Source organism: Sphaerodactylus townsendi, linkage group LG06, assembly GCF_021028975.2.
Source record: "Sphaerodactylus townsendi isolate TG3544 linkage group LG06, MPM_Stown_v2.3, whole genome shotgun sequence".
Classification (NCBI taxonomy): domain Eukaryota; kingdom Metazoa; phylum Chordata; class Lepidosauria; order Squamata; family Sphaerodactylidae; genus Sphaerodactylus; species Sphaerodactylus townsendi.
In genome coordinates this window covers 115,273,476-115,297,729 of record NC_059430.1, presented here as the reverse complement: position 1 = coordinate 115,297,729, position 24,254 = coordinate 115,273,476, and the positions used below count along the sequence as shown (strand labels likewise).

Below are 24,254 nucleotides of genomic sequence, written 5' to 3'. Positions count from 1 at the left end.
CCTTAGGAACGGGTGCCAGCAAGATTGAATTTTTAAGCTGTTTAGAGATTGGTATTTTTAAGCTGTTTCGAGATTGGTATGCTGCTTATTGAATTTTAAGGGTTTTTAATTGTTGTTTTAATTATTGATTATGGATGTTGTTGTAAACCGCCTAGAGCCCTTCGGGGATGAGGTGGTCTATGAAATCCAAATAAATAAATAAATAGATAACAACAACAACAACACTAGGGCAGCACTTGAAACATCTTCGAATTGACAAAATTAACATCTGTCAAATTCAAAAGGCAGCACTGCTGGGATCCACACGAATACTACACCGATACATTACAACTTCCTAGGCTTTTGGGTGAGGCTCAAATTGTAATGAAGGCCAACAACCAGCTAAAGATCTGGCAGCTGTGAATTCTACAACAACAACAACAACAATAATAATATACAAAAACTAGCTGCAAAGCCCATTTCACAGGGAAATGAAATGGGCTCTAGGAAAGGGGTGTGTGTGAGGAAGCCTTGTCCGTTACCATGGGCTTTCCATGCACCCGCCCCACCTCCAGCAGCCTGTTCACTCAGCTGCTGACCCTCTCACTCACCATCTGCTGCCCAGCCACCCCAACAAATAAACATGCACACACCTGGGTGGACGCCACTGGGCTGGCCTTGCTACAGGGTTGGGCTGGCCTTGCTACAGGGTTGGGGGGATAGTAGGCGAAGGACAGACGTCCCACCAATTGACGTGCAGGACTGAGTTCTGCATGCTGGAATGGGACAGAGAAATGATTTGAAGCCAACCTGGAAGTCTGAATTATTTTGGACGTGGTACATGCAGTAGGTGCAAAATGGAGGCATGCTCATCCTTCCCAGGACAGATGTACTTTTTCCTATAACAACCTTCCAAAGAGGTTTGTTTCCCAGGTAATTGTACTCAAAGTGGGTCAGCCATGGTTCCTGCTGTGTTGTGGAAACAGCAAAAATCATCTAAGGCACTTAAGGAGCAGAGTTGGCGTAGTGGTTAAGAGCAGGTGCATTCTAATCTGGAGGAACCAGGTTTGATTCCCAGCTCTGCCATTTGAGCTGTGGAAACTTATCTGGAAAATTCAGATTAGCCTGTGCACTCCCACACATGCCAGCTGGGTGACCTTGGGTTAGTCACAGTTCTTCTGAGCTCTCTCAGCCCCACCTACCTCACAGGGTGTTTGTTGTGAGGGGGGGAAGGGCAAGGAGATTGTAAGCCCTTTTGAGTCTCCTACAGGAGAGAAAGGGGGGATATAAATCCAAACTCCTCCTCCTCCTCCTCCTCCTCTTCTTCACAAAGAAGTCTGTAGCATATGAGTAACAATGAAGATAGCAAGGTCAATAGGTAAATGCATCTGAATAGAAGTATCGTGGTCTTTGTTCCCTTTGATTGCTATTGTCTATAGTTGTCCTGTGTTTGTGTGGAGCTGATTAGTCACTGTCTTGATTCTAGAGTTTTTCAACACTGGCAGCCAAATTCTGTTCATTTTCATGGGTTCTTCCTTCCTGTTGAAATTGTTCATGTGCTTGTGAATTTCAATGGCTTCTCTGTGTAGTCTGATGTAGTGGTTGTCAGAGTGGTCCAGAATTTCTGTGTTTTCAAATAATATTTTGTGTCCAGGTTGGTTTATTATGTGTTCTGCTATTGCTGATTTTTCTGGCTGAAATAGTCTGCAGTGCCTTTCATGTTCTTTGATTCGTGTCCTATGTAGACTTGTCCACAGCTACATGGTATGCAGTAGACTCCTGCAGTAGCTAGAGGATCCTCTAGCAAAGGATAAGAGGGATCCTCTAGCTACTGCAGGAGTCTACCACAGAACACATGATAAAGGGGAAGAAACAGGAAGGAAGAAACCATGAAGAAACCTATTGACCTTGCTATCTTCATTGTTACATGCTACAGACTTCTTTGTGACTCACATGCCTGGCTACTCTATTCAGATGGCCTCACCTTTTGACCTCACAGTATATATACTCCACTTGCTTTCCATTCCTACTATCAGATCCTCTGAAGATGCCAGCCACAGTTGCAGGCGAAACGTCAGGAGAGAATGCTGCTAGAACATGGCCATACAGCCCGGAAACCACACAGCACCCAAGGAAAGGGTTGTGAATGTGTAGACCTGGGGACATCCAAGGATCCTTCTTGCAGCAAAGAAGCCAAAGAAACCAGCTATGATTTCCTTGTTTGATCAGAATGAAGCTTTGTGTCCATTGTCATGATGAAGCAATACTAGCTACTGACAGAAAGCATTGCCAATGCAAGTCAATCAAAGTGATGAAATTCTCTTAGGCGGGCACAAAACATTCTTCCATAAAGCAAAAACTGCTGGAAAGTGCAGTAAGATGCAATAGTTTCATCAGGTGTGGGTGTTCCTTGCTTACCAAAGGGGTGCCACAAAGTTGCAAATCTTCATTTCCTCAGGACCTGCCAACCCAGAGAACAACTCCCAGGTGAGTTCTCCAGTTCCTCTTCCCCTTCTCCATTGCATTCCTCTTCTCTTCCTCCAATATTTCACAGGTGTCATTTCCAAAATTAATATTCATTTCACCTGGACTGTGGAGAGAGAGGGCAGTCATCCAAATCAATGGGCATACACTGCTGTATGGGTCACCTTGCAAGAAGAATGAGTAGACCTTGAAAAGGTTGGTGCCATGACTTTCCCAGAGTCAAAGCAATAGAGTGAACATAAGAACATAAGAACATAAGAACAAGCCAGCTGGATCAGACCAAAGTCCATCTAGTCCAGCTCTCTGCTACTCGCAGTGGCCCACCAGGTGCCTTTGGGAGCTCACATGTAGGATGTGAGCATATTGTGGCCTTCTAGGCTGTTGCTCCCGAGGCACCCTGGTCTGTTAAGGCATTTCCGCAATCTCAGATCCAAAAGAGGATCCAAGATTGGTAGCCATAAATCGGCTTCTCCTCCATAAATCTGTCCAAGCCCCTTTTAAAGCTATCCAGGTTAGTGGCCATCACCACCTCCTGTGGCAGCATATTCCAAACACCGATCACCGCGTTGCGTGAAGAAGTGTTTCCTTTTATTAGTCCCTAATTCTTCCCCAGCATTTTTCAATGGAATGCCCCCTGGTTCTAGTATTGTGAGAAAGAGAGAAAAAATTTCTCTCTGTCAACATTTTCTACCCCATGCATAATTTTGTAGACTTCAATCATATCCCCCCCCCTCAGCCACCTCCTCTCCAAACTAAAAAAAAAAAAGGGTCCCAAACAGCATGCAGCCTCTCCTCATAGGAAGGTGCTCCAGTCCCTCAATCATCCTTGTTGCCCTTCTCTTGCACTTTTTTCTATCTCCTCAATATCCTTTTTTTTTTGAGATCACGGCAACCAGAACTGGACACAGTACTCCAAGTACTTGAGATTAGCATCACTGCTTTATATAAGGGCATGACAATCTTTGCAGTTTTATTATCAATTCCTTTCCTAATGATCCCCAGCATAGAGTTTGCCTTTTTCACAACTGTCATGCATTGAGTTGACATTCCCATGGAACTATCAACTAAGTTGTCCAAATCCCTTTCCTGGTCTGTGACTGATAGCACTGATCCTGTAGCGTGTATGTGAAGTTTGGATTTTTTGCATCACTTTACATTTTGCTACATTGAACTGCATTTGCCATTTCTGAGCCCACTCACCTAATTTATCAAGGTCCGCTTGGAGCTCTTTGCAATCCTTTGTGGTTCTCACCACCCTACATAATTTGGTATCATCTGCAAACTTGGCCACCACGCTACCCACCCCTACTTCCAGGTCATTTATGAATAGGTTAAAGAGCACTGGTCCCAAAACGGATCCTTGGGGGACACCACTCCCCACATCTTTCCATTGTGAGAACTTCCCATTTACACCCACTCTTTGTTTCCTGTTTCTCAACCAGTTTTTAATCCATAGGAGGACTTCCCCTCTTATTCCTTCATTGCTGAGTTTTCTCAACAGTCTCTGGTGAGGAACTTTGTCAAAAGCCTTTTGGAAATCCAAGTAGACAATGTCCACCGGTTCACCCCTGTCCACATGTCTGTTTATACCCTCAAAGAACTCTAGTAAGTTTGTAAGACAGGATTTGCCTCTGCAAAAGCCATGCTGACTCTTTCTCAGCAGGTCTTGCTTTTCTACATGTTTTATAATTTTATCTTTAATGATAGATTCTACTAATTTACCAGGAACAGATGTCAAACTGACTGGCCTGTAATTTCCCGGGACCCCCCTAGATCCTTTCTTAAAGATTGGTGTGACATTGGCCATCTTCCAGTCTTCAGGGATGAAGCCTGATTTCAGGGATAAGTTGCATATTAAAGTGAGAAGATCAGCAATTTCATGCTTGAGCTCTTTAAGAACTCTTGGGTGAATGCAATCTGGGCCAGGGGATTTGGTAACATTTAGTTTATCAATGGGGTATTAAATCAAAATTATTATTATTATTATTACTTAATTCTGTTTCATATCACAGCTGTCAGTTCTTTTGCTGATTGTTGGCCTTTTTAATATATTGTCAAAGGCTTTCACGGCCGGAATCACTAGGGTGCTGTGTGGTTTCCGGGCTGTATGGCCGTGTTCTCGCAGCATTCTCTTCTGATGTTTCGCCTGCATCTGTGGCTGGCATCTTCAGAGGATCTGATAGTAGGAATGGAAAGCAAGTGGAGTATATATACTGTGAGGTCAGATGCATTCACCTATTGACCTTGCTATCTTCATTGTTACTCCCAGGCTACAAACTTCTTTGTGACTCACATACCAGGCTACTCTATTCGGAGGGCCTCACCTTCTGACCTCACAGTATATATACTCCACTTGCTTTCCATTCCTACTATCAGATCCTCTGAAGATGCCAGCCACAGATGCAGGCAAAACGTCAGGAGAGAATGCTGCTAGAACACGGCCATACAGCCCAGAAACCACACAGCACCCCTGTTGGCCTTTTGTTACAATTCAATCCTCTCCCAGAGGCCTATGACATTGTAATGCATCAGTATAGTATTCATGTGGATCTTAGCAGGACTGCCTTCTGAATCTGACAGATGTTAATTTTGTCCATTTGAAGATGCTTCAAGTTCCAACCTAGTGTTTTCGAACGGGCATCCAGAGTGCCAATTACCACTGGGACAACCGCAGCTGGTTTGTGCCATAGTCACTGAATCGCGATTTTCAAATTGTGGCATTTAGTGATATCATCATCATTTCTAACAGTGCAATCCTAAACAGAGGTACTCCCATTGACTTCAGTGGACCAACAAGGATGTAAATCTGCTGAAGAATACACTGGTTACTATGGTGGGTACTCAAATGACTGATTGTTTTGAAAGACTTGTTTTCAAGTTGTTGGGGGGGGGGGTTGCCATCAAGTTGTAGCTAGAGCATGGCGATCCCATGGTGTTTTCAAGTCAAGAGAAGTTCGGAGATGGTTTGCTGTTGCTTGCCTTTGTGTAGCAACCCTGGGCTTCTTTGGCAGTCTCCCATCCAAATACTAACCAAGACTGATCCCTTCTTAGCTTCTTAAACCTGACACAATGGGATGATCCAGGGCTATCCAGAATAAGACTTGTTCTCTGCTGCAGCCTATGAATTCCAGCCCTGTATTTCAGGACTGTCAGCTGATCAGAAGAACAAAGCCAGCCCCACCTGCTCCAGTGACTTCAACAACAGTTTGATCTGCAGAAAGTGCCGCTTCCCAGCAGCATGGTCTGCCGCCGCCTGGTGATACCACTGCTCGCAAAGGTGCAGAATTTGGTAAGAACATTGTCAAACTTTGTGCAGAATGCCAGCTCTCCATCCCTGGTTTTCTTCATGTCCTTGACAACCAGTAGTTATGATTTATGAGAGGGTTAGGCTGCACATTGAGAGCTGCCTCTGCCAATCTCATTGACATGAGATTAGAGGCTTAATCCCAGTTTTGTGAGTTTGGCCAAGTGAGCAATGCCTGCCAAGTAAAAATGAGTCACCCAGGAGGTGTATGCCATGACTGACACGAGGCTTGAAAGAGAAGGTGGTGCTCTACAGGTACAAGATGCTTGGGGTTCTTGAGCTTGGCAACTGGCAGCTAGTTAAAATCTAAGAAGTGTGCGGTTGTCGAAAGAGAGATAGGTTGGCTTCAGAACAGTGTGACGGGCATCATGCGGAGTGGGCGGGCTCATCACACTCATCCAATTCCAGCTAGCAAGGAAGGTGAGATGTTCTTCTGAATAGCTGCCTCCCTGACCCTTTGCAAGAGTTTCATACAACAGAACTTCTCTCCAGACTTCATCCTTTGAGCTGTGTGGATTCCAACCATGACTGGAGAGGTCTCCTGCTGAGCAAAGTCCATTGTGAAGATTCCAGGTGACTGCTGCATCTACATCATTCTTGGTCATGGGTGGTGGACATGTTGGAGCAGACGGACAATATTTGTGCATGCATACAGTTGGGTGAAGATGGATAGAGGTGGCCATAATTCTGAGCCAGTGTGGTGTAGTGGTTGGAGAGTGAGGTTTGGACTGCGGAATCTCTGGGGTCCCACATGGGGGGGGATGAAGCTTGTTGGGTGCTGTTGAGACAATTTCTGTGCCGAACAGTCCTGCAAAATTACTGTGAAGGAAAAATAGAACATGCTGATTCTGTGGACTTCAGCAGATTGTGAGAGGGAGGGCAGGAAGGGATAAGTGGGGCTTGCCCCTTTCTTACTTGCCCACGGCAATGGAAATCGCCACTTTGGGGTCAGGAGAAATTTTTCATTTAGACTAGATTGGCCACAGATACTGGAGGTATCTGGGCATACAGCAGGTCCACTGGGTGTGTGTTTGTGTGTGCACGGGGAAAGTGAGTTAAATCTTTGAGGGACCTTCCAGCTCTTTATTAATAGTTATTCTTAGTTTATTTGAGTTTAGCAGCCCATAGACCATACACCCATTTTTAAAAAAACTTTGACAGCAAACTTCAAAACAGAATTTTGCCACATCTACTACAGTTTTGGTTTTAGACCATTAAAAAGCATCCTTAATTTCACAACATCAGGAAACGGGGCTAATCTAGTTACCCGTTTAGTCAAAAACTGTTACCTTTCTGCTTTATATTTAGGACAGTACAAAAAAAAACACCACATGTGCAGATGAATTGAGTACATTCATTTAACAATCCCAGAATCTTTGATTTTAAGGAGTTTGTGAATACCCTTCATCTCAGCTGTTGGGAGTACATTATAGCTCTACGTGTGAATAACCCCTCCTTGTTTGCCACCCTGACTTCTTGGAAGGAAACACAAGGAATGAATTCATGGGTAGAAAGGTGTGCATGCACATGAAAGCTCATATCAAGAATAAAATGTTGTCTGTCTTAAAGGTGCCACTGGACTCATGCTTTTCTGCATGTGTGAGAGTTTACGTGCATGCTGTTGGTCTGGTCTTGTGTGCATCTGCAATTTGACATTTGCCAGATGTTGGTAGGGTTTCTTTTTCCAGCCTCCAATCGTGATTTAGGGGTGAGAGTTTTTGAATCCAGTTTTGAATCCTTGCTTCCCCATCAACTGGACATGGCCCGCCCACCCTAGCGGAGGGAGGGGAGGGAGGGGGAGGGATGGCATGCAAGGGAAGGGGAGGGAGGGGTGGCATGCAAGGGAGGGGAGGGAGAGGGCCTGGCAACTGGACATGGCCCACCCACTGTAGCAGAGGGAGGGGAGGGGTGTGGCATGGGGTGGCATGCAAGGGAAGGGGAGTGAGGGAGGGGTGGCATGCAAGGGAGGGGAGGGAGAGGGCCTGGCATCTGGACATGGCCCACCCACTGTAGCAGAGGGAGGGGAGGGGAGGGGTGTGGCATGGGGTGGCATGCAAGGGAAGGGGAGTGAGGGGAGTGAGGGAGGGGTGGCATGCAAGGGTGTACAAGGGGAATTAACCTTGGTTCAAGAGCCTGGTTGAACTGTCATCTCAGCCACAAACTATCTGAGTGATCTGAAGAAAGCCTCTCTCTTAGCCTTAGTTCTCTACCTGCTCCCCATTAGGGTTGTTGTAAGGATTACTGTTGTAATATATGTGGCATATTTACTGTTGCAATATATGTGGCACAGAACGTGCTATATAAATGCTAAGTATTATTTGGCAGGGGAACAATGTTATGTGCACACAGCTAGACTTTCCACTCTGAGGTTTTTGGAGGCTGTTCGGGTGCCAAGCTGTATTGGATTCAGTTGTAATGCTGCCCATAGATCTGGGCTGGTAATTTTCAAAGTGCAAAGAGAGACTCACAGAGGAAATAAGGTTAAAGTTAGGATTACAACTACAGTCAGAATTAAGTTTGGATGGGGAGCTAGGTAAATTTAGGAAGTTCAGGGATACTTTCTATTCCAAAGTGTATCTACAGAGTCAAAAATCTAGATGATCTGGAGTGTCTGTTTGACACTGATGATTCTGTTTCTATCTGTTTCTATCCTTCAGAGCACTCCTGGAGCCAGGTGATTCCAAGCCTTCCTGTTGCCCCTTAGTCCTGTGATAAACATGAACATCCTGGCAGCTGTTCTGCTTCTGATCTCTGCAGGTAAGCCTATGCAGGTATTAGGACCAGAGAGAGGATTTTAGACTTTGGTTCCTCTGGGTGGGTAGTTGCAGGGTACAGTATCTGAAAATTAAAGAGGGAATTTAGGAATTGCTGATCAACTGGGAATAAGAATTAGGGGACAGAAACAGTTTGAAGCCATATCCATCCATCCATCCATCCATCCATCCATCCATCCATCCATCCATCCATCCATCCATCCATCCATCCATCCATCCATCCATCCATCCATCCATCCATCCATCCATCCATCCATCCATCCATCCATCCATCCATCCATCCATCCATCCATCCATCCATCCATCCATCCATCCATCCATCCATCCATCCATCCATATTTCATATGCCACCCTGCCTGCAAGGGCTCAGTGAGGCTTGCAGCAATAAATTTGACATATAAAATAAAACAATTAAAACAGCTATAATAATTAAAATCTAATCCAGGCTAGATAAAATGCAGTTAAATTAAAATTGACTCAAAACTTAAAAACTTGAATCAGAGTTAAAATTAAGACAGGCAACAGATGTTATTAAGAAATAAATAGGGGATTAAGGGTTAGGATCAACAACAAATGTAATATTTCAGAACAATTACAATTTCAGGCCTCAACGAAAAGCCTGGCGGAACAACTCTGCCTTACAGGCCCTGCAGAATTGCATCAAATCCTGCAGGGCCCTGATGTTAGGTGGCAGAGTGTTCCACCAGGTAGGGGCCAGGGGCGAAAAAGCCCTGGTTGAAGCCAATCTGACAGTAGAAGGGCTGGGGACAGTGGCGTAGCGCCAAGGGAATGGAGGTGCACACGATGCACTGGGGCAGGAGTGTTCTGGGGCGGGTAGGGGTGTGGCAGGGGTGCAGGGCTCACTCTTGCCCCAGGCTCAGTTCCCCCTTGCTCTGGCCTTGCCCGGGGACCACCAGGAGGTTTGCAGTTGCTGATCTCAGATTTACCTGTGGGAAATATCAGTGCAGCCAATGCATCTAATAATTTTTTTTCCATTCTGCACCCTCCAGAAAGAATTTGTCCTTCCCTATTGTACAAAATCAACAGCACGATCCCTCCATCTTCAGCTAATTATCTTGCATTTATTATTCAGACCTATCCATAATGAAATTCAATGGGTCCTCCTCCATCTTCAAAAGACTGTTTTTATAGTTTCTTAAAAAAAAACAACCTCTAATTGCTTCAGGGTTCTTCTCCACCTGAGACGATCATATAATTGAAACATCGAGACTTGAATGTCAATTAACAGTATTTATTCTGCCTTGTTTCAACTTTTTCCTGTGCTTGTATGTACAATTTATCTTACTGTATCTGTTTCTGATGCCAATTGATCTACTTTTTACCAGATAAGTAAGTAAGTAAGTAAGTAAGTAAGTAAGTAAGTAAGTAAGTAGGTAGGTAGGTAGGTAGGTAGGTAGGTTGGTTGGTTGGTTGGTTGGTTGGTAGGTAGGTAGGTAGGTTGGTAGGCAGGCAGGCAGGCAGGCAGGCAGGCAGGCAGGCAGGCAGGCAGGCAGGCTGTCTGGCTGGCTGGCTGGCTGGCTGGCTGGCTGGCTGGCTGGCTGGCTGGCTGGCTGGCTGGTTGGCAGGTAGGCTGGCTGTCTGGCTGTCTGGCTGTCTGGCTGTCTGGCTGGCTGTCTGTCTGTCTGTCTGGCTGGTTGGCTGGCTGGCTGGCTGGCTGGCTGGCTGGCTGGCTGGCTGGCTGGCTGGCTGGTTGGTTGGTTGGATCCTTCCATGCTAAGTAGCATATCGGGCAAGAAGTGTTCTCCAGCATTTCCAGTCTCGGGTGAGTGTTTCAGCCTCTTTCCATGCATATCAGGTACGAGAGGATTATTAATTCATTTAAATAAGGGTTCAACCATTTAAGTATCCTCACAATTGCATCGAGTTTCTTGTGTAGTATTTTATGAATGTAGATTTCTGTTCTATTTCACTTCAGGGCCACACGAGCCCATCAGTACAACGCAGTACAAAAAGAATCTTGAATGCAGCTGCACACGCAATCACATCAAGATTGCTTTTTTTGTGAGATTTCACCAATACTTGTTTCCTCCTGACAGTGGCCACCCAGGTTGGGTCGACAATGCTCAGGGGCTTCCAGTGTGCGAAGCACTCCCAGCCCTGGACAGCAGCCCTCTTTGATGGTCTAAAGTTCCACTGTACGGGGACACTGATAAATGAGCAGTGGTTGGTCACGGCAGCCCAGTGCTACACTGGTCGGTAGGTATAGCTGCAGGATGCAGGCTTCTCTGTGCTTATCCATCAACTTTTGGACTTCAGAGGGCATTGCCTGATGCATCAGATCTTAGTAGACAAATTATATAGGGCTGAGTCAATTGCAGTGCAGTCTGAAGTAGAGTTCTTCTAAGCTCCTTGACCTCAATGGATTTAGAAGGATGTAACTCTGTATCTTTTCAGATCAATGCATGTGAGAAGACAATCAGCGGGTTGGACCAAGCCAGTTATTCCACGCAGCCTTCCTCCATCCTTCTCTTTGCTATAACCCTTGTTCCCCATGGCATTTTGTTCATGCAGGTCCTGGGATTCCAAGCATAGGTATCTGGGGTTGGTCAAAGGGGTTCCCTTTTTCCAGAGGAAAGCTGGCTGGATTCCACTAGGGTTCTGAACATTGTCTCAGCAAGTAACAGGAGAGTTGGTGGGTGGTTGATGGGAATCTCTGTTGTGATTATTATATCACGCTTCTTGTAAATGGAGAGTTTGCGCAATAAAGAGGCAGAGGCAGTTGCTTACTGAAAACAAAAGTTTACGAACTGTAAAAGAAGGGAAGGGTAAACTTGGATACAAAACAAGAAAATACCTTTCTAACTAGCTAACTCCATTAGCTAGCTTCTGCTTAGCTATCACATGACTAGTAAGCTGCTAGAGAGCATGTGCAGAGAATAACAAAGGATATATACCTACCCTGTTCCCCTGAATATAAGACATCCCCTGAAAATAAGACGTAGTAGAGGTTTTGCTGAAGTGCGAAATATAAGGCATCCCCCGAAAGTAAGACGTAGCAAAAATTTTGTTTGGAAGCATGCCTGACAAACAGAACACAGAAAAATAAGACATCCCCTGAAAATAAGACATGGCGCATCTTTGGGAGCAAAAATTAATATAAGACACTGTCTTATTTTCGGGGAAACACGGTATTGCCTAATGTGCAGACCTGCATGTATCTCATGCTGGGTCTGCTTGACCAATACGGGTCAATTACCTGGTCACTGACTTCTGACCTCACTAACTAATTAGCATGCACAACGCTAACTCCTTCATTACTGGATTGTGTGACTGGCCCTTGCCAAATACCAACAGTGGTACCTGGGAGGGAGCTTCTGGAGGAACCTCACTGTTCCAAAATATGTGTGTTTTTTCACCGTTTATGTTCTTGCCACCCCAGACCCCTTTTAGTGAGCCTTGGAGAGCACAGTCTGTGGCACTTTGACTTCACAGAGCAACTGAAAATTGCTGTGAAGACCATCCGCCACCCCTTCTTTGACAGCTACAGCAAGGCTAATGACATCATGTTGGTCAAACTTCTAACCCCGGTCTTCATCAACAAGAACGTCCGGCCGCTAGCCTTGCCAAGAAGATGCCCTCTTCCTGAGAGCTACTGTGTGCTCCCCGGCTGGGGCACGACTATTTTGAAGAAAGGTAGGGAAACTAGAAGGAAACTGGGAATGTCTTGGGTAGGAACTGGAGAGGGGTCAAGGAAGGGGCTGTAGCTCAGAGGCACAGTTGCGGGTGAAACGTCAGGAGAAAATGCTACTGGAACGCGGCCATACAACCCGGGAAACCCACAACGCCCTACAAGAGGCGAGTTTTTGCAATTGGCCCAAAATTGTCAACCTAAACAAAAAGACTTGCTGTTTCCCTTGAGCCTCGCAATCCTGCCCAGCACCCTGCAGCGTTGTTTAGAAACCTCAACCCTCTTTTGAAAAAAAAAATCCCTTTGTAATTCCTCTCCTTTCCTCCTCAGTGTGGTTGCCAGATGTCTTGCATTGTGGAAATATCACTACCCTGAGTGACTCAGAATGCTTGGATGTCTATCCCAGATCCATAACGAAAAACATGCTCTGTGCTACTGTGAGACGGGGTGGTACGGATTCCTGCCAGGTAAAGCAAACATTTCCCCAAAGAAAAGAAAGAACATATATTGCACGTTGTCCTATTTATTCATTGACTTTCTTAGTATCCCACTTTTCTCCCCAAAGCAGCTCCCATCACACTCCTCAACCCCACTGAATCTTCACAGCAACAGGTAGATAAGGCCAGGAGTGGCCAATTATTCAGGGGGCTCCAGGCGGCTGCAGGCGCACACTGGGAACTGAAGCACATCAGGGCAAGATTTCCTGCCCTGACGCACTTCCTCCCTGCCACGCACCAAAAGAGGAAGTACGTTGAGGCAAGATTTCTTGTCCCAATGCACTTCCTGTTGCCCCGCCGATGCTTCTTGCTTTCCCCATGGAAACCGAGAGCACTTCTAGTCCGACTTTTCGCACTAGAATGGGGCAAGAGCTGGCCGTGGGTAATCAGCCAGTGTGTGTCAAGATACTGGGTTTTCCAACCTGCCTGGATGATTTAATTCTCCTGTCCCGATCCCCCTTAATTAATAAATCCCCTCCGGTAACTCCATCAAGACTGAGTTGGATGTTTACACACGCAGCAAACCACACCAATAAAAGCATTAGGCTTTATTAAGCCAGCGAGGTGTGGTGGTTAAGAGCAGGTGGATTCTAATTTGGAGAATCAGGTTTGATTCCCCACTCCTCCACCTGAGTGGCAGAGGCTTATCTGGTGAACCAGATGTGTTTTCGCACTCTTACATTTCTGCTGGGTGACTTTGGGCTAGTCACAGTTCTCTCTGAACTCTCTCAGCCCCACCTACCTCACAAGATGTCTGTTGTGGGAGGGGAAGGGAAAGGAGTTTGTAAGCCACCTTGAGTCTCCTTGCAGGAAAGAAAGGTGGGGTATAAATCCAAACTCTTCTTCTTTTGAACTGCTTCACCTGTTAGGTTAATTTATAAAAGGGTGACCATCTCTTGACAGTGTGTGACTAGGCTGGAGGTAGAGTGGCGATTCAAACCTGGTCCTAGTCTAACCATTATACTGCCCCAGTTCTCTACCCAGAGATTCTCGAACGCTTACTAAATGCGCATCTAAGAGGCAGAAACAGAGATTCTCTGGCAATGAGAAAGAATCTTCTGACATTGTCCTAAGCAAAGAATAAGCAACCCAGCAGTTCAAGGATGCCAAGAATGACATGAGATGAATCTGCAAACATTTCCTAGATTTGTGTATTTCCTAGATTTGTGTATATTAATCACCCATGGTCTTAATTGGAAGCACCCAAAAAGGCCCAGGAGCAATAGTTAAAATGTTTGCACTAAGCATTAGAAAAAAATGAAACATTCTTGAAGATCTCGTGCTGGTCACTCTGAAAAAAAAAATCTGATTCATTCTAGTTTTTTCTCCCGCAAATGATATCCTTTGGTATGTGATTTAGACCAAGAACAAGAGCTTCCTATTTAAGCAAGTTGGCAGAAGGCAGCAGTAGCACTGCCCCCTAGTGATCATTTTCTGCTACTGATCGAGGTTGTCCTCTGCACAATTAACACTCAGCACGGCATCTGGTCGACAGTGTGCAAAGACTCCAAGGGGATACTGGTTGCCAACCTTTTCAGACAGTGTTCCTCTGTTCCTCACCTGTTGAGTTTCTTCTTGCTACAGAGGACTCCCAACAGAAAAGATAATTGCAGTACCGTTCTGTTTAGATCTATTTTAATTATTGATTAATTGGCCTGCAACAAGTCCAGTAAAGAGGCCTCTTTTAGAGATGGCAGATTTCTTCTTGCCAAGGTTTCTGTGCCTTTCAAACCGGTTGCATAGTGGATACAAAACCATTGGAGAATTTTTCCTGCTTAAAGGCCCAGTGATAGCAAAAGCAGCACTTATTAGTCTACTTATTACACAGATGTCTTAAGCAAAATAAGCTGCCTGATCTTTGATAACTATGCATAAGGGGTGCGGGGGGGGGGGGGGAAATAATGCAAAAGTGCTCATGTATATATGTCCTAAGATTGTCAGGCCAAACTTGGCAACCAGCAGGTGTGTTGAGAGCAAAGATGTGAGGATCTGCAACACTGGCTGCACCATTGTCATTTCCAGGAAAACTGACATAGGGTAGCTCTAGGAACAATTGGAAAAGTCTATGGTAAAACCACAGAGTTTCCAGTAATTCCTAGATCTACCTGACATCACTTCTGAATTTTTCCCAGATATGATTTAGCAACACAGTCAATGTTGTTGTTTAAAACGGCCGCCAGCAGGAGGTCTCCCACCATAACAGAAGGTCTGACAGTCCTTTTATAGCCTTCAATAATACAATATGGCCATAAAACAGTTTGTAGTATTTGGAGTCTGGTTACAAAATTCTTTTGTTGTCCATGTCACAGTCTTGATAGTTATGAACATACACACAGAGAGAGAAGCTTGGATCCTTGTACTTTTGCTCCACGCTTGTGTCTCTTGAAGCGCTACGGAAGTGATCTTGTACTGAATAGTGTGTTCCTCTCATGCTAGACACTTGGGTTCCTTCCAGGGGCGGAATGAGGGGGAACTGCGCCCAGGGCATGTATGCGCCCTGTGCTCAGCCACGCCCCTGCCATGCCCCCACACCAGTGCACCCCCTGTGCATCGTGCCTCCTGCCCCCTTGGCGCTATGCCACTTGTTCCATCACACACATTGGTCTTGCACACACAGAATGGCTGGGGGTGCTCTCTGCCGCAGAGGACACCCCCCCCCCACATATACACACATACACCATATATGAAGAGAGACAAATACATTTGGAATTAAGACATAGGAGAAAAGGGGCACATAGGTTTTCCACTAAATGTCATAAAATAGTAGTTCAAAAGTGCAATGATTATTTCATCTCTGACTCCTTAAAAGGATGCAAACCCCTCAGTGCTTTTCTTTGCTTTTGAAAGGAGTGAGTGGTTTAACCTGGCAATGTCTCTACAGGGCGATCCTGGCTCCCCGCTTATTTGCAACAATGAGCTACAGGGAGTCACTTCCTGGGGCTTTGAAGAATGCTCCCAGTTGGACAGGCCCAGCGTCTTCACCAAAGTTTGCAACTACATGAACTGGCTGGAACAAACAATGTCCTATGCTTAGGATCTCTGCGGAACACCGTTTTGGCATTCCTACTAGCCCTATCCTTGCAAAATAAAGACTTGTTGACATATCCTGCATGTGCTTCTTTCATCTTTGCTGACCACACTGTACCTAGAGGGGACATGACTTCTCCTCTGGACCCTTTCCCCAACCTAGGGTTGCCACATCTCTCCTGGCAACTGGAGGGAGATATTGGGAGGTGGGTAGAGGGGGCAGGAATCTGTGTCTTCCTCCACAATGCAGAAGTGCCAGTATCGCACCAGAGGGATGCTCCAGCACTTCCTCCAAAACTCTATGGTTTCCTTCAAGTTTTGGGGAGAGTGATAGAGCATCTCCCCAGTGCAATGCCAGCACTTCTGCATCACACCTGAAGTGAGGCCATCACAGACAGCCACAGATTGCTCCCCCCCCCCCACACACACTTTCAGCTGGCCTGTTTCTGCCTGCCAAACAGCTGAAGGTGGGTGGGCAGTGACAGAAATCTATGGGAGATTGCCTGCTACTAGAAGGCAGCTGGGAACCCTACTTGAATCCCCAAGTATCTCAGAAAGCCACTGTAAAGTTCTGCTTAACCTTGGAAGGTTTTCGTCTGACAAGGTTGGCGGGATGCCCAGAATGGGGAGTGTTTCTAGTATCTGTATCTCCTGTTTCTTTTGCCTGTCTGTGTGAAACTGTTTCAAGGAGGTTTTTGGATGGGAACTAAAGGTGTTTATCTAACTTTGGCGAGAACTGGTGGGGAGCCCGTAAAAGAGGCTGTTTGAACGTTTGGGGGGGGGGGCAGTTCCCGCATTGCTTGTGATCGACTTAGAATGCCAGCTCAATAAAGAACTTGAAAAGTTACTTTTGGCCTGGACTTTACTGGTTCCTTACAGCCACGGTTTGCTCTGTTGAGGAAATGTATGGGCACTGTTTTGCATATCTGTATATTTGTATCCAATAAGCAAATAGCAGCTCCCACCCAAGGCCACTTTGGTCTGTGAAAATATCACCGGAATGAAAACTTGATTTCCACACTTTCCCTTAATGTTGCTGCCTCAGAATTGGGCTACTACACCCCAATACTTGAAGTAACTAAATATTTAAAAGCACTAAACATGGAACTCCAAGCGTCTCATTTGGTGTGGCCCTCAAGGAGGCGTGATAGAGGTATACAAAATTGGTCACGGTGTGGAAATGGGAAGAACCTTTTTTTCCTTTGCTGTCAGTGGAGTCATCCATTGATGACAGACGTGGGACGGCCATAGGAAAGCAATTCTTTGCACAATATGTAATTGACTTGTGGCACCCAGTAGCACAAGGAATAGCAACGGCTCTAATAGGAGCAGGTGCAGTCATAGAACATCAGTCTGTAACACTATTAATCATCAAAGTTGCTACTGTCTGCTGAGATTGGCAGGGCCTCTCCAGATTCTCAGGCAGAGTTCTTTCACCTATCCAGATGTGATCCTTTTAACTGGAAACACCAGGGATCGATCGTGTGACCTTCCGCATGCCAAACTGATGCTCTACCACTGAGCTATGGCACCTCCACACATGCCTGGAAAGCATGGAACTCCCTGACCAGTCTTTAGACCCAACCTGGGGACATAGACCAAGAAAAGAGTATTACAGGGACTCTGAGTCAACAATGCAAGCAGGATATCTTCCTTGCTCAAAGGTGATAAAAGAACCCAGAAGCCAATGGCTTTATGGATAAATGGAGATTTGTTACTTACCTTTGGCCCTTTTGGCACAAATCCCCTAAAACATTTCTAACACGTTTCACAACAACATATGTCTGCACTCACCTCCTTTACAACTATGTATGTCTACACTCACCCTGCCTTTACAATGATGTATGTCTACACTCACCCCCTTTACAACAACCTATGTCTGCACTCACCCCGTTTACAACGACGTATGTCTGCACTCACCCCCTCGAAACGATTCCTGACCATGTTACATGATTTTTCTCTTTTTGGGGAGTTCTTTACTGGAGCAAAGCTTCAATGCTTCACACCCCCATGCTGCATTCTTTACTCCTTGTATATTCAATGATTCAAAGATTGGCCCCCAATAATAAAAGAACAAACAGAGAATTGCCGCAAATAAACAGGCAAGGCAGAACTGAGTGAGTTCAGAAAACAGCGCCAAGGAGGAAGTACAGGGAAGCAGAGAATCATGGGATACGTAGACAATAGATTGCACAATGCTGAAGACATTTTCAAAACATTTCAGCCAGAGAATCGTCTGGAGGATGCATCAGTTTTGGATCCCTTCCTGTCTGGCTTCTGTCCTGGCCAAGGGACAGAGACTGTGTTGGTCCCCATCACAGATGAACTCGGGATGCAGCTAGACAGAAATGAATCAGCCCTCCTGGTGTTATTAGATCTCACAGCAGCAATCGACATAGTTGATCATGATCTTTTGGCTCACCACTTCGATGATGCTGGGATCCAGGATACAGCCTTGAAATGGTTGGCTTTGATATGTTGGGGGGGACATCCTGGGGGCTCCCTTTTGTCTGTGGTTGCCACAAGGGGCTACCCTTCTCCCAATGTTGTTTAACATCTACATGCTGACCCTGGCACAGCTTGTTCAGAGCTTTGGGCTGAATTGTCACCAGTATGCTGTCAGAAGCGGAGCAAGGGGAAACTATGCCTGGGACGTGCGCATGCCCTGCACCCCGCTGCAGCACCACCCACCCCCACCCCACCCCAAAATGCCCCCACCACATCCCCGCCACATCCCTTTGACAGCCTGGTCATGCCTCCTCCGCTACTCCGCCCGGAGCATCGCACCCTCCCGTCCTGTGGGCGCTACGCCACTGTATGCTGATGATGCTCATCTTATTCTGCTGATGGATGGCCAGCTGGCTGCCACCCCAGATGCCTTGGCACAGTGTCTGGAGGCTGTGGCTGGTTGGTTGGAAAAGAAAAGATTGAGCTTAATCTATCTAAGATGGAAATCCTCTGGCTGAGTTAGGGCAGTCTGGTGGAGGTTTTCCAGCTGCCGAGATTTGGTGATGCAACAGATATCTTTCTGACCATTGCATGTATTGGGAAGATGCTAAAAACTGACAGTGGACTAAATTTGGAGCCAGAGGGTATCTGAAGAAATGACAAAGACAAGGCAAAATAAAAAAAACTGGCCTCTCATAGGAGGCAGACTCAGGAAGTGGGTTTTCCTTAGTGAGCATGCGCGACCAGCATGGCATGACTATCTCATAAAGCAGCAGCATTCCTGGCATCTCTGCTATGGGAAGCCACCCCAGAACCCACCTCCTTCAGGCAAAGGACAGGACTGGGAGGGATGGAATTTTTATTGGAAAGGTATTCCCTTTACACAAGGCACCTGTGGAGAGAGCTGTGGGTTGCATAGACAGGAAATCTCATTCAGCTGGAAGAGCTGCAGGTGAGGAATGCGGCAGCAGCAGCAGCTGTTAAGTGCTAATTATCTGGTGATGAGTTAAGAGCGCCAGCCCTTTCGCACCCTGCTGGAACTTGCTAAGCAGAACTGCCCTCCCCAGAGATGTTATTTTCTGTTTGCTACAACCCAGACCTGGGAGCCACATACGACACAGCCAGGGTGACAGACAGACGTCAGAGCTGAAGAACTTTCTTCCTCAGCTAGAGCAGAGTGGCAGTGGCGTAGTGTTTAAGAGCAGGTGCACTCTAATCTGGAGGACCAAGTTTGATTCCCCACTCTGCCACTTGGGCAGTGGAGGCTTATCTGGGGAACCAGATTAGCTTGTGCACTCCGACACACACCAGCTGGATGACCTTGGACTAATCACAGTTCAGAACTCTCTCAGCATGGAAAATATCCCTGTGCAGCCAGGATTTCCTTTTGATTCCAGCTGCACAGAGGTCTGCTGGCGGAGATTGCCCTGCAATATTTACCTTAGCCGGGATTTTTCAATCCTTGTAATTTAGGAGGTTCTTTTTAAAAGTCCTGCTTGTGCCTATACCATACAAAAACCGATCAGGAGCAGGACTGGTTTATTTTTCCCACTGAGTTGCCTGATCTCTGCACCTGACATTCATTCAAGCTGCCACTCAAAAACAATAGCCAATCAGAATGCGGGACACCGGGCAAGCTCACAGGTGCTTGCAGCTGCCACTCAAAAGCAACAGCCAATCAGAACAATCACTTGGTCTATTTTCCTCAGTACACACTTTATTTTAAACCAATTAGCAGATCTGTTCACTAGTTTTCTCCCTCTGACAGCAAAATCTTACTTTTAAAACACAGATCAATTTCTTCTATTCCCACAGCACATACACAAAAACACCAATCAGGAGGAGACCAAGTTTATTTTCCCACCCAACTGCCTGATTTCCCCGCATGACATCTATTCAAGCTGCCACGCAAAAAACAAAACAAAAAACAGCCAATCAGAATGTGGTACATCGAGCATGTGCTCAGACATGCTTCCAAAGTAAATACAGAAGTCCGGCTCATGCAGAGTAAACTGGAGCATTTCCTACTGGTCCTAGATCTTCTCCTGGGCAGAAACAGGGAGCTGTGCATAAGCAGAAATTGGGATAAAATAGCCCCAGTATATATGATCCCGGTTCAACCCCAGTGTAATTATGCTGTGCAAAAACGGCCCTGGTTTGGCAGATTTAGATCTTGAAGCTCATTTGTATGTCTACTTACATGTGATAGGAGTGGAATTTGGGGAATCTTGTTGGCTAGCAGCTGAATAACATCTCACTGAGTTACACATACACACAGACACATGAAGCTGCCTTATACAGAATCAAACCACTGGTCCATCAAAATCAGTATTATCTACTCAGGCAGTGACTCTCCAACCTCTCAGGTCATCATCCGCTGCCCAGTCCTTTTTAATTGGAGATGCTGGGGATTGAACCTGGGACCTTTTACATGCAAAGCTGTTCCACTGGGCCACAGACACTCTGCTCGGCTAACGAGTGCTTAAAGCTTTGGTGTGAGTCCTTGGGCATCAGCCTCAAGGTAAGAGCCAAAGGGCTCTTGTGCATTAGCTCTTAGCTTGGGGGTCAGAGCCTGGAGTTGGATTAGTCAGCAGAGAAAGGAAACACCAGCTCAGCACTCGGAAGAATTCCTCCCTTTTCCTGTTGTATTTTTTCCTCCTTATCGCAAGTCAAAAGCAGGCTATAAACAAACAACAAATCTGATGCACAGCTGATTTGCACTGACTGATTTGCACCTTTCTCAGAACTGCCTGGATGTCAACATGACCCAAGGTGACCCTGCCCTCGCTCTTAGCACTATGTTTGTCTATGAAAAGCATTAGCAGGAGCAGTATGTGGAGGTGGTGCTATCAAGTCACACCTGACTTGTGGTGTCCCTGTAGGGCTTTTGTGGCAGGAGACCTTCAGAGGTGGTTTGCCATTGCCTGCCTCTTGGTGGCGTGAGAGAGAACTGGGCCTATGATCACCAAGCAGGCTTTAGGGCTTTAAATGTCTTGGTAACGCAGTCTACCTGGTACTGAGGTTACTCCGTAAAGAAATCTAGAATAAGGAACACATTGTGAGACCACAAGGAAATGATAATCTGGGGCGGGGTTGACAAGGAATTTAAACCAGCTAACCAGCCTTGCTTACAAGTAATGTTTTACAGGGTATGCTCAACTCAGCCCAGTCAGCATTCGCACTATTAAAGGTTTCAAAACATGGAACAGTAAACAAACTAAAATCCACCCATCTCAGACCCAAATTATAAAATGTCCAAATATGAACAAATGTTCAAGGCACAGCTCTCCTTCTGCAAGCGAGGTTTAAGGAAGGACAGCTAAGAGAATAGCTAAGATAATGCTAGCGTGGTGTAGTAGTCAAGAGCAGTGGACTCTAATCTGGAGAACCAGGTTCGATTCCCCACTCCTCCGCTCTCTCAGCTCCATCTACCTCACAAAGTGTCTGTTGTGGGGAGGGGGAGGGAACTGTCAGCCAGTATGAGACTCCTTAAAGGTAGAGAAAAGGGGCATGAAAACCAGTGTTTTTCTTCTTCCTCAAAAGGGTGCTCTTTCTTCTGGTATCTGCATCTCTGTGTAATCGAAGGATCTATGAGGGAACTGGGAGGAACTAGAGGAAATGGTGGGAGGTTCTAAAACCTAGGACAATTCTGTGCTGGACCTGGGGTTGGAGAGCACTTGGTCTTGTGTTGGCGATTCCACCTTTCTAGGTTCTAAAACCTAGGACAATTCTGTGCTGGACCTGGGGTTGGAGAGCACTTGGTCTTGTGTTGGCGATTCCACCTTTCTAGGTTCTAAAACCTAGGACAATTCTGTGCTGGACCTGGGGTTGGAGAGCACTTGGTCTTGTGTTGGCGATTCCACCTTTCTCACTTGAAGAACACATATGAGGCAAAGTATTCTCTGAGGTAAAGACTGCTGGATCCATGTGAATTTGGGACACCAGGGAATGCAAATCCAGGCCACACTTTGACATTGTTACACCTACCACTGCACTACACCCTGACTGCAAACCCTCAGCAAGGGGTGGAAGTTGTGTCATTACCTTATACACTGCATGGTATTGTTTACCATGTGTCATTCCCTTATACACTGTGTCATTCCCTTGTGTCATTCCCTGATACACTGCATGGTATTGTTTTGCAATACACACAGATCTAGATTTGCCAGAAACCACTTGATATCAGGATCTTAGATATTGCCACATGGATTGGTTGAGTCACTAGCAAGACCTGAATCAGAATTACATGTTCTTCCAGTTGGGGTCGAAAAAGCGGGTTTGACCATCACTAGACCTCTCCTGGCCATTAGGGAGGGAGAAATGGATCAAAACACCACTCACAGTCCAATCTTATGCAGAGTTACTCCAACTGTGGGCCAAACTAGACATTATGGCATCCACAGATTAGACCTATGGATGCCGATGCCATTTTAAAGCTGAACTTGACCATTTAAAAATTCTGCAAGGGCCCAATCCTTTTTTTAACGGATCTCCATTTATGATCTTGTAAAATAAATTAACATTAACTAGTATACTGAATGGAACAACCTTAATCATTAATCAATCTAGTTGTTTCTTGCTACATTCTCATTGATTACATTGAAAAAGGAATTAATAGACACATATAATTTTTTGTACACAGAAAACAGTGTTATAATAGGTTATGCTAATCTGGTTACTAAATGATATTTTTGCATAATTTGAAATTATCTATTAACATGTGTGTGTGTGTGTATAAATATATATAAAGAGCATTGCATTATTCTCAAGTACATTGACGGTAACATCATATGACACCATGTATATGGCTAAATAGGTCTTTCCATAATATAATACTTAAAGTAGAGCTCCCATTTCTCTTTGAATTCATGTTCCGGCCTTCTGTTTATGGAACTGGTCAATTTGGCCATATTGAAGTACTTCCTCATTTAATCTTCCTAGTTTTCTTGATCAGGAAATCTCTCCAATTTCCAGCCAGATGCAGCTGTCACTCTTGTTGTTATTAATAAGTACCAAAATAGTTCTTTTTGTTTTGTTGGTAAGTTTTTTGGGAAAATGCAAGGGCCTATTCCTGACTGAGCATGCAAGACAATGAGACAAGGTCCCCCTCTTGATGCCCCTGCACCACATTTTATACCATCCCCGGTTCTGCCCTTGTATTATATTTTCTACCATCTTTGGCATTGCAGATCCCCTCCCGGCCTTAGGAGCGGACGCCACCAATCAATGTGGGTTTTATGATGATGATGCTATTGTGATTTTAAGGGATTTTAGTGTTTAATGTTTATAATTTCTATTTTCATTGTTATATTGTTCACTAATGTACACTGGCCAGAGCCCTTCGGGGGTTGGGCAGTCTATGAAATAACAACAAACAACAACAACAACAACAACAACAACAACGATGACGATGACAATAATAATAATAATAATAATAATAATAATAATAATAATAATAATAATAATAATAATAATAATAATAATAATAATAATAATAATAATAATAATAATAATAAAGGATGAGAAAGTGACCATCATCGACATAGCAGTCCCCGGTGACAGCAGGGCCATTGAAAAAGAACATGAGAACATCACTAGATACCACGATTTGAAAATCAAGCTTCAGCGTCTATGGCACAAACCAGCTGAGGTCGTCCCAGTGGTAATCGGCATGCTGGGCGCCATCCCAAAAACACTAGGGCAGCACTTGAAACATCTTCGAATTGACAAAATTAACATTGGTCAAATTCAGAAGGCATAAGAACATAAGAACATAAGAACAAGCCAGCTGGATCAGACCAGAGTCCATCTAGTCCAGCTCTCTGCTACTCGCAGTGGCCCACCAGGTGCCTTTGGGAGTTCACATGTAGGATGTGAAAGCAATGGCCTTCTGTGGCTGTTGCTCCCGAGCACCTGGACTGTTAAGGCATTTGCAATCTCAGATCAAAGAGGATCAAGATTGGTAGCCATAAATCGACTTCTCCTCCATAAATCTGTCCAAGCCCCTTTTAAAGCTATCCAGGTTAGTGGCCATCACCACCTCCTTGTGGCAGCATATTCCAAACACCAATCCTGCGTTCGCGTGAAGAAGT

At 45.4% G+C, this 24,254-nt stretch overlaps 1 protein-coding gene across 1 annotated transcript; it reads left to right on the top strand.

Annotated features, from left to right (window-relative positions):
• The first annotated feature begins 6,181 nt into the window (after positions 1-6,181).
• Positions 6,182-15,864, top strand: LOC125434957 (trypsin-like). Its single transcript, XM_048500846.1, has 6 exons — positions 6,182-6,340; positions 8,425-8,524; positions 10,599-10,758; positions 11,942-12,195; positions 12,521-12,657; positions 15,569-15,864. The coding sequence occupies exons 2-6, from the start codon at positions 8,485-8,487 to the stop codon at positions 15,719-15,721; spliced, it is 744 nt and encodes a 247-aa protein (XP_048356803.1). The 5' UTR covers positions 6,182-6,340; positions 8,425-8,484; the 3' UTR covers positions 15,722-15,864.
• Positions 15,865-24,254: the final 8,390 nt, after the last annotated feature.

What these genes read in the sequence shown, in the direction of transcription:
- LOC125434957 (XM_048500846.1), top strand. Translation starts at nt 8,485, where the DNA reads ATGAACATCCTGGCAGCTGTTCTGCTTCTGATCTCTGCAG. An exon ending in CACGACTATTTTGAAGAAAG is followed by an intron (nt 12,196 to 12,520) that starts GTAGGGAAACTA and finishes TTTCCTCCTCAG; the next exon opens with TGTGGTTGCCAGATGTCTTG. An exon ending in GTGGTACGGATTCCTGCCAG is followed by an intron (nt 12,658 to 15,568) that starts GTAAAGCAAACA and finishes ATGTCTCTACAG; the next exon opens with GGCGATCCTGGCTCCCCGCT.